Source organism: Salvelinus sp. IW2-2015, linkage group LG7 (assembly GCF_002910315.2).
Source record: "Salvelinus sp. IW2-2015 linkage group LG7, ASM291031v2, whole genome shotgun sequence".
In the NCBI taxonomy this organism is placed as follows: domain Eukaryota; kingdom Metazoa; phylum Chordata; class Actinopteri; order Salmoniformes; family Salmonidae; genus Salvelinus; species Salvelinus sp. IW2-2015.
Window position 1 is genome coordinate 30,959,097 of NC_036847.1, and position 8,759 is coordinate 30,967,855.

The 8,759-nt window shown below is 43.3% G+C and overlaps 1 protein-coding gene across 1 annotated transcript in view; it reads right to left on the reverse strand.

Annotated features, from left to right (window-relative positions):
- Nucleotides 1–8,759, reverse strand: part of LOC111966133 (histone lysine demethylase PHF8) — a 33,755-nt gene that overhangs the window by 4,044 nt on the left and 20,952 nt on the right. The window contains 4 exon segments of the mRNA XM_070444340.1: nt 314–423; nt 578–664; nt 7,917–8,263; nt 8,550–8,757. Of these exon segments, the coding sequence (XP_070300441.1) occupies nt 314–423; nt 578–664; nt 7,917–8,263; nt 8,550–8,757 (752 nt within the window).

Here is an 8,759-nt window from a genome sequence, read left to right on the forward strand (position 1 = left end):
AAACAAACAAAACAGTTGACACGCACTCAGCTTCCCTAGTTCCTTGGAGCATGGCATTTTGACATTTGACTCAATTGACAGTTGAGGGAAAACATTCGTTTGATGGTTGTCATATCTATTTGAATGCCTATAAGATTTTGTAAAAAAGGCACTACCGCTAACTGCCCTTCCTCTCTCAGAACTTTAACTTCTCCCAAACTGCTCGCAGAAGTGGAGAGGAGATACAGCAACACTTGGAGGACAATGGAATTCAATTTAAAAAGCTTATTTATTGCTAAATGTAGATCCTCCTCCAACATATATCCCCTCTCACCTGTTGTGCCAGTTTGGCAGCAGCTGCAGCGAGGCCAGTCTCTACAGACGCCACTCTGGCCCCATCCCTTACTGGGCGCTCCTGTTTGGGCAGGGTGGGGGTCACCCGGGCTGAGGGAACAAGAGAAGATTTTAGTGGAATTAATCAAATCCCCTTACCAAATGGTTTCTAAAATGTTCAACTAAGTATCAACACATTTCCTTCGCTGATTTGGTGATGAAATATGTCCACGGTCCAACATTCAGGGACTTCAGTAATGAGTACCTTTGGGGCTCCAAGGAGTGTCGCCCCAGTTCCTCTTCCTCTTCATCTTGACCTGGTCCTCCTCATCAGACTCTAAGGACGGATAGACTGAAAACACAGACAGCCAAGGATAATGACATCATTGGATCATTCACATTTAGTTAAGTATCCATAGTGCCCTGATTGGACCATGATTTAGACAAGCTAAGATGTTTGTGCGTTCGTTTTTAGCTCGCCCGGGAACCAGTTAGGCAGAGTGTGCATATTTGAGACTAGGGCTGTTGCGGTAACATTGCCACACTGGCGGTCACGAGTCATGACCTCAGTCAAATTCCCTGTGACCGTTGGTCAAGGTAATCCCATCAACCTGTGCAAAGGAACGGTGTTGATGGGTAGCCTACCACATTTACTAATGGCCTGGTACTTGGCGCTCTATTGTCCCTCTAATTCAGCATTTCTTAAAGTATTGGTTGTGACCAGGGCCAGCCCTCCCATTGGGCAAGATTAGGCAGCCGCCTGTGGCGGCACTTGAATTTGGGGCTGCATTTTGACAATTGGCTGCCASCCACCGGCGCCCCTGATCGGCTCCTACACCGCCGGCGGCACCCCAGACACCAGCTCATAGCGTCGCTGCAGTTCCCACCCCCACCTCATTCCGCTTCTCCCGAAGTTCACTCCCACTATTCTTGGTAGCTATGGTGATGTGTGTTTATATGGGATTATCCAATTGTGAAACATTCATTTTTATTAATCTGCCAATTAAATTATTTTTATTTTAGTTTTATGTTTGTGTGTGATGAAGACGATTAGTGATTAAGGCAATAGCCTAACCTAGCCTGTTAATGTTAGCTACTACTAGTGGATAGAACTTTTGCTAAAAGTGAGCTATAGAGATTTAAAACAATTTGCTACCATGTTTAAGAAACTATCAGGAAGCGAATATAAAAAATAAAAATGAGATGACGTACAATCTCTAAACAAAAGAAATTGGCTGGTGAAATCTATCAGTATGCAGCAATGTCCATCAGCAGGTGTGGAGAATGACAAGCCTACGAGGCCAGGCCATTCATTCGCCGAGATTCCACTCCTTATCCTGATGGGGCCCAGCCTGCACGAACATATCCCGTAAAGATCATTTCATATTTTGGCCACTCACTGGGATCTTGTGTTTTTGTCTGGGAGTCGGATTTAGCAGCAGCACCACCGTCATCGGGGACGGGGAGTGACGAATCTGAGTCCGGGTCCAATATAGTAGGGTCTTCGCAGGGCAAAAAACATAAAAGATTCCAGTGAGTGGCCAAAATATATGAATGGATCTTTACGGGGTATGTTCGTGCAGGCTGGGCCACATCAGGATAAGGAGGGGAATTTCCCAAGAGAAGAGGGGCAACTAAAGTTTTCGGTGGCCCACTTCAATAGGAGGATGGCGAACTGGGAGAGAGTGGAGACCATGGCTCGTCTATTCCAAGCAAAACGATGCAGCCTTCTGTTTTTGCTGCAAACTTTTTTCACACGAGTGCAAATCTGCGCTGGTCAGGGATGGAAAAGGGACTGGAAGAATCTGTGCCACCTCAGTTCGCATGAGAAGTCACATGACCACCTAGATTTCCAGAGGTGGAAGGAGCTGGAGATCAGGCTGGTGTCCAAGCAAACAGATGATTTGATTTCAGGACCATGGACAGCCACCCGAGAGAAAACATCGCTGACTGCAATGCAGCACCACAGCAGAGGAAACGGTGACGAAATGAATAAATGCTGAAACTGATGTTGGACAATCAAATTCGATGTGTAAATAAACAAAATTAGTTAAGGCTGGGTCATTGACATAAAGCTTATTTTACACTGCTCCAGCGAAATGAGGCCCGCCATGCATTTATGAAAGCACTTGTTCCTAAACCTCAAATGATCTTACTCTTTAAAAAAAAAAGTTATACAGGAATATTAAAATATACGTTAAATGTTATACAAGTGTTATTTTTTATTGTAATTGTAACAACTATGGGGTCGTGCAATGTGTGATAACAGGTGGGATATTATTAATAAGAAACCAGGTTTCCTACTATAGGTAGTTGGCTGTATAGTGATAGCAACATTGTAACTCCGATGCAGGGTTAAAATAAAACTCATTTCTGCCTGGTAAGGGACCTCCTATAAATGCACGCGTGCACCAACATTTATGGGCATAAACATATAATTAAATATAATTGGAGCTCATTTCTTCACATTCCAAAAAATAAGTGGAAGCCTACCTGTTTGACAGACAGATAATGCTATCCATAGATTTCGGTATAGCCAAAACACTCCAATACTGTCGCATGCACTGATTAAAATACCTCCTTGTCTGGGAACGTCTTGGTGTGTTTGGTTAAAAGCAGTGCTCGAATTGGGTGAGGGTATCACATATCATTTTTGCCCTTTTCTTTAACAAAGGGTATCTATTGTTTACTTTATAATCTGAAATAAATACATAAAACGTATCTAGATTATATCAAGCGTTCTATAACAATGCTTAACTCAGTGATGCCTTATGGTAGAAACATGTTCGAAAATGCCCGCGAAAAACGTGACTCAGATGCATATGGGGATATATTGATTCCTCTCTATGACAATCTGAAGCTAAACTAATATTGTAGATAAAATTTACTTTACTATTCTGTCCCTATTAATTGAGCTTTTCTCTTTCGGAAAAAGAGATGCTTGTTTAAACCCAGGCAGCTTTTAGGGAAGCACTTCTGTGGTTTGGTTATACAACGGATGAGTAGCCAGCAGTTGAAGCTTACATGTTTCTGTGTCAGTAGAGCTTCTGTCTGTGTGGAAAGGTAACTTTTGAAAGGTCCATGCTTAGATTCACACTGATGACTAAGCGTTGCAAACAAGACACTCTGGTTGGACATTGAGAAATAAGGTAAGAATGCCTATTTCTCTGTCCATTATTCTCTGAAACTTCTATTTTCATTATCCACCTTTATTTTGAGACTTTTTCAGCCAACATGTTTTCCCCCAATCAACACACTACAACTGCATAGGTTTGTCTCGCCTAGCGCAGCAGCAGGTACAGGGCCGGCCCTTGTCGCAACCCTGTTAATGATGGGTCAGCATAAATGCATAATTATTTAATTAAATTACTGGAATTTATTTGGCCAAGTGCMACTGCGCTCTCGGTTCAGGGCGCTCTCTGCTTAGCAGCGGTCTCTGCTCAGTTTGGCAGCTGCGCAAGTGGGAGATGCCCGAGTGCTTTGCGGTTTACTGGATATTTTTAATGCAGTTTCCTTGAAGAGCACTCCGCGACACAAACTATGTGGCGCTGTCGTTCAGCAACAGATGACGCGTTATCAGCCACTGATTTGTCATTCCCACTCACCACTGTAATCAAATGTACTAATGCTAGCCACAAATTCTGACTGAGCTCAATCGTCAATGAAACGCAAATACAGCTATGAGTTTCTTTCATACAAACTTWGATAAATAACAAGGAGCGCCCACAATATTCTAGCGATCCGCACAGAGAGCTGTGTGTTATGTGTTATGCTGTTAGTTGGTTGTGTTGTACTTACCAGTACCTGGAATGTTCTGATGCCAGGCATCCTGGTGGTTGATGGAGTGTGTGTGTGGGGGGGTGGTGTCTGGTAGGGGGATGGAGCATTGCAAGTTAAGGCCAAGTTTAGCCATTGTTCTCTCGCTTACGTCGGGTCTTCACACGAGAAGGTCACGGTTGTTTTATACGGGTATCTTTCATATATTTGACGTAGGCTACGGCCAAACAGTAGCCTGTGTGGAGTTGGGTTATTAATCGTGAATTCGTAAACTCAATCCTCTGTCTGGACAATTGTTCCTTTGTGATCTAGCCTGGTCATTACAATATGTTTTGTGCGGGGAAATGCTTAACGTTAGTAATGAGTCTCTCAAAACAAAACAAATTAATAAAAACAACACGTCCTGACCAAACATCCAGAGCATTACAGTAAACCCAGGGAGTTCTTTCAAWACAGGGCAGAATGCTTCAGGAAACAGTGCTTCGACAGTGTAAGTAAGCTAGCAAGGCATTGTTGTCATTTTATAACAGATGATGATAAGCAGAGTACTCTCTCATAGTAACTTAGATGCGAGTTTCTCCTTCAAACATTCCCCTGGCCTTGTGCAAATAAACATGAATAGATATTTATATGGGTATTTCATTCCATTTGTTTTAGGCTGGCAGGAGGGCAGCAGCTAATGGGGATMCATAATAAATACACATCTAATAGCTACCGTTAGCCAAAGCAAGCAAATTAGCTAGCTAGCTAGTGATGTGTAACCCTAAGGCTAAGTAATAGTGCAGATGAAAAATAAAACGGGCCTCCTGTACATCTTACTGTAGAAATGATTGTGGTTAAACAAGTCTAGGTTGGAACTTTTGTATAATTTGTATTCTGAACTGGAATAAACTGATTGAAGCCTGATGCTTGTTGAGGCACACACACAGTTCTGAGTTGCTCATCTACAGCAGGAAGCGGTCTCCTGCCTGGCTGATGTTCTGGTCCAGTTTGGCACCACATACCTACGCGAGTCAGGGTTCTCAACTCTGGCATACTTAAGAAACAAGTAAAGTAACAGACTCAATGCTGAGCATGACCTCAGGGTTGCACTGTTAAAAACTGAGCCCAGAATAGACCTGTTTGTTGAAAACTAACTAGCCACACACCTCTCATTAGGATTGTGTGTGTTTTCTGTTATACATCTGTGTGAGGTGATCAATCAGTTTATTCCAGTTCAGAATACAAATTATTAATAGTATTTTAAAAGCAACAGTTCCAACCTAGACCTGTTTTCAACAAGAATTTCTACAGTAAGATGTACAGTAGGCCTGATCATTTTTCATCTGTACTGTTACTTCGTGTTGCGTTATCAAAAAGCCGGTGTTCAGTTTATTCCAGTTCAGATTGAAAATTATTTATTGTATTTTAACAGCAACAGTTACAACCWAGACAGATTATTCCAGAAGCCCTGCTCTAAATCACCCTCGGGTTTGTGCCATAGAGGAGATCTTCGTGGGCAATACTCAGCCTGGTCTCAGGGTAGTACATTGGTGGCCTGTTGATATCCCTCTAGTRGTGTGGGGSYKKKSYTTKGSMAARKKGGKKKGSTTATATCCTGCCTGGTTGGCCCTGTCYGCAGGTATTGTCGGACAGGGCCAGTGTCTCCTGACCCCTCCTGTCTCAGCCTCCAGTATTTATGCTGCAATAGTTTGTGTCAGGGGGGCTAGGGTCAGTCTGTTATATCTGGAGTATTTCTCCTGTCTTATCCTGTGTGAATTTAAGTACGCTCCCTCTAATTCTCTCTCTCCCTCTCAGAGGACTTGAGCCCTGGAACCATGCCTCAGGACTACCTGACCTGATAACGCCGTGCTGTCCCCAGTCCACCTGGTTGTGCTTCTGCTCCAGTTTCAACTGTTCTGCCTGCGGCTATGGAACCCTGACCTGTTCACCGGACGTGCTACCTTGTCCCGGACCTGCTGTTTTCGACTCTCTCTCTACCGCACCTGCTGTCTCTAACTCTGAATGATTGGCTATGAAAAGCCAACTGACATTTACTCCTGAGGTGCTGACCTGTTGCACACTCTACAACCACTGTAATGATGATTATTATTATTAGACCCTGCTGGTCATCTATGAACATTTGAACATCTTGGCCACGTTCTGTTATAATCTCCACCCGGCACAGCCAGAAGAGGATTGGCCACCCCTCATAGCCTGGTTCCTCTCTAGGTTTCTTCCTAGGGAGTTTTTCCTAGCCACCGTGCTTCTACATCTGCATTGCTTGCTGTTTGGGGTTTTAGGCTGGGTTTCTGTACAGCACTTTGAGATATCAGCTGATGTAAGAAGGGCTTTATAAATACATTTGATATATATCTCTCTAATTAGTGCACACAACAAAGTAGATTGTTGAGTTGTGACTGTCAGTGAAAAACAGAGACCCAGCCAGGCATATTGCAATATATATATTATTTTTTTTGAATACAAATTGTGGTAAAATTTTTGGAAAGCAAATGGCTATTGCTAWAAAGAGATRGCAATGAAAAGACTCCAATCTGTCTTTTAGTTATCAAAATGCTCAACTTGAGCTAACAGTAGCCTATCTTACTGGCACTAGCGGAGAACATGGGCCATATCCCCAGTTAGTGTGCATATTCACTGTCTCAGTACCACGTATGTTTGTTTTTGGACAATCATTTCCTCCTCCAGGTTAGATGGAYGTCATACTGTATGTGTCTCCCCTTTTTGAAGGCCGATTACATGGATCAGACATCATTTTTATTTATCTGTTCGTCAGTCAGCAAAGTAGCCTACCCTAAAATGTCTGTCCTATTAAAAAAAGATTGTGCTAATGTYTTCAGTCAAATAAAGTATAGTGGAATTGCATTAAATRTGTTTATAAAAAGGCCAACATTTCCCTGTGGGAAAAAAAGGARAAATGTATCTGATATAGCCTAGCCTACTTTAAGCCACTATTCGCTGCATTGAACAGTGGTCTCTTTTGCGAACAGTGATTGAGTTATATTACTAGCGTAAATTATGACTATCAAATTGAATCATCACATTAGGAAAAGAAGCTCTCTTACATAAGTCTGCAAATGCGATGATGCATGGAATGCTTTATTATAAAAGGTACATTTTTAATGGTGAAAATTAGCTTCCCCAAACTTGAAATCCACAAGCTGCTTATGCACTGGAGGCTCGGAGCAGGCAGAGGGAGACCCAACCCCCTATCTGGCACGAGACTCGCTTCTTGCTAGTTATTTATCACCCCATCTGATTACATAGTTGGCCTACCCGTCTTGAGTGCATCAACCTGAGAGAAACTAGGCTAATTGAGGCTAGCCATAACATTATTGTGCTTCTCACCGTCCTACAGTTGGGCCTACACACAACAACTCCGTTAATTTCATAACCAGAATAAGAGGMTACCTTTTCTTTCTCATTTAATCCTGTCATTTTAATTCCATCTTCCATTGATTAGATATCACCTCAATTACTTACCACAAAAGYAGAGGATCTCTCTCGGCTATATTAAAATTATATTTATAWAAAAAWAWWAAAAAGTTTTATCTAGATATTCCAAAGGCGCAGCTTGTATGCGTGGAAGCCTGGAGAACGTAAACATGTTAATTAACGGTCAATTACTGTGAGACCGGCAGTCATTTGCAAGAAAATTACCAGCTGACAAAATGTTATGACCACCAGAGCCCTATTTGAGACCTTTCCAAAATGAATGGCAGCAGCCTCCGGGGCAGTKCTCCTTCCTCCTATGACTTGCCTGGTTAATAGTAGTACATTATATAGGGACTAGGGTGTCATATGGACGCACACAGCCTATGACTCACCATACTCTGCGTCTTTAAAACAGGTGCCAAGAGTCTCCTGCTCATCTGTGCTCTCCTCATCACTAAGGTGACGGGCCGGCCGCTTGACAGGCCGTTTCCCGGGGCGCTGGAACGTCGTCTTCTCTTTAGAGGCGCTTCCTGTTCTGCTCTTATTGTCTCCTGTCACCCACACGGCTCTCCCTCCTTTCTCTTTGACTAATCCCAGTCCCTCAGACAGCCCTCCAGAGACAGAGAGAGGGGAGGAAGAGGAGGACGACGAAGAAGAGGAGGAAGAGGAGGGAGGGTTGGCCATGGAGAGCATTCCCTGAATGGCTTCTCGTGTGCTGGGAGAGGCTGGCGCTTCCTCACTGGAGGGTAGAGAGAGAAGAGTGATCAAGATTCACCACAAACAACTAAATGTAGTTTGAGTAAGAATTCAAATTAGATCTGTTGCAAAAACTTTGATTACGCAAGTCGTCCAAGCTTCTCAGTAATGTTAATGGAATAAACAGTAAAACAATCTTCCACATTTCGTTGGCTCCATTATCCACTTGACTTCAGAAAGATTAAAAAAAGAAAAAAATACATGATAGTCTGAAACAAAATGTATTCAGAGTGCTGATTAAGTGTCTGGAATTGCGAGGCAGATCCTACCTGAGAGCAGAGTCCAGCCCTGCCACCTGTTTGCTGGCCTTCAGCAGGTCCAGGATGCCCCCGGCTCCACCCTTCACTCCATGGACAGTCACGGTCTCCTCCTCATCTGTAGTGTAGTCCTCTTCAATGTCGAAGTCCACCTCTCCGGGTTCCCTGATGCGATGGGGGTCAGAGCAAGGTTTGGCCCTTGGTAGCTTCCGGGGAAGACCT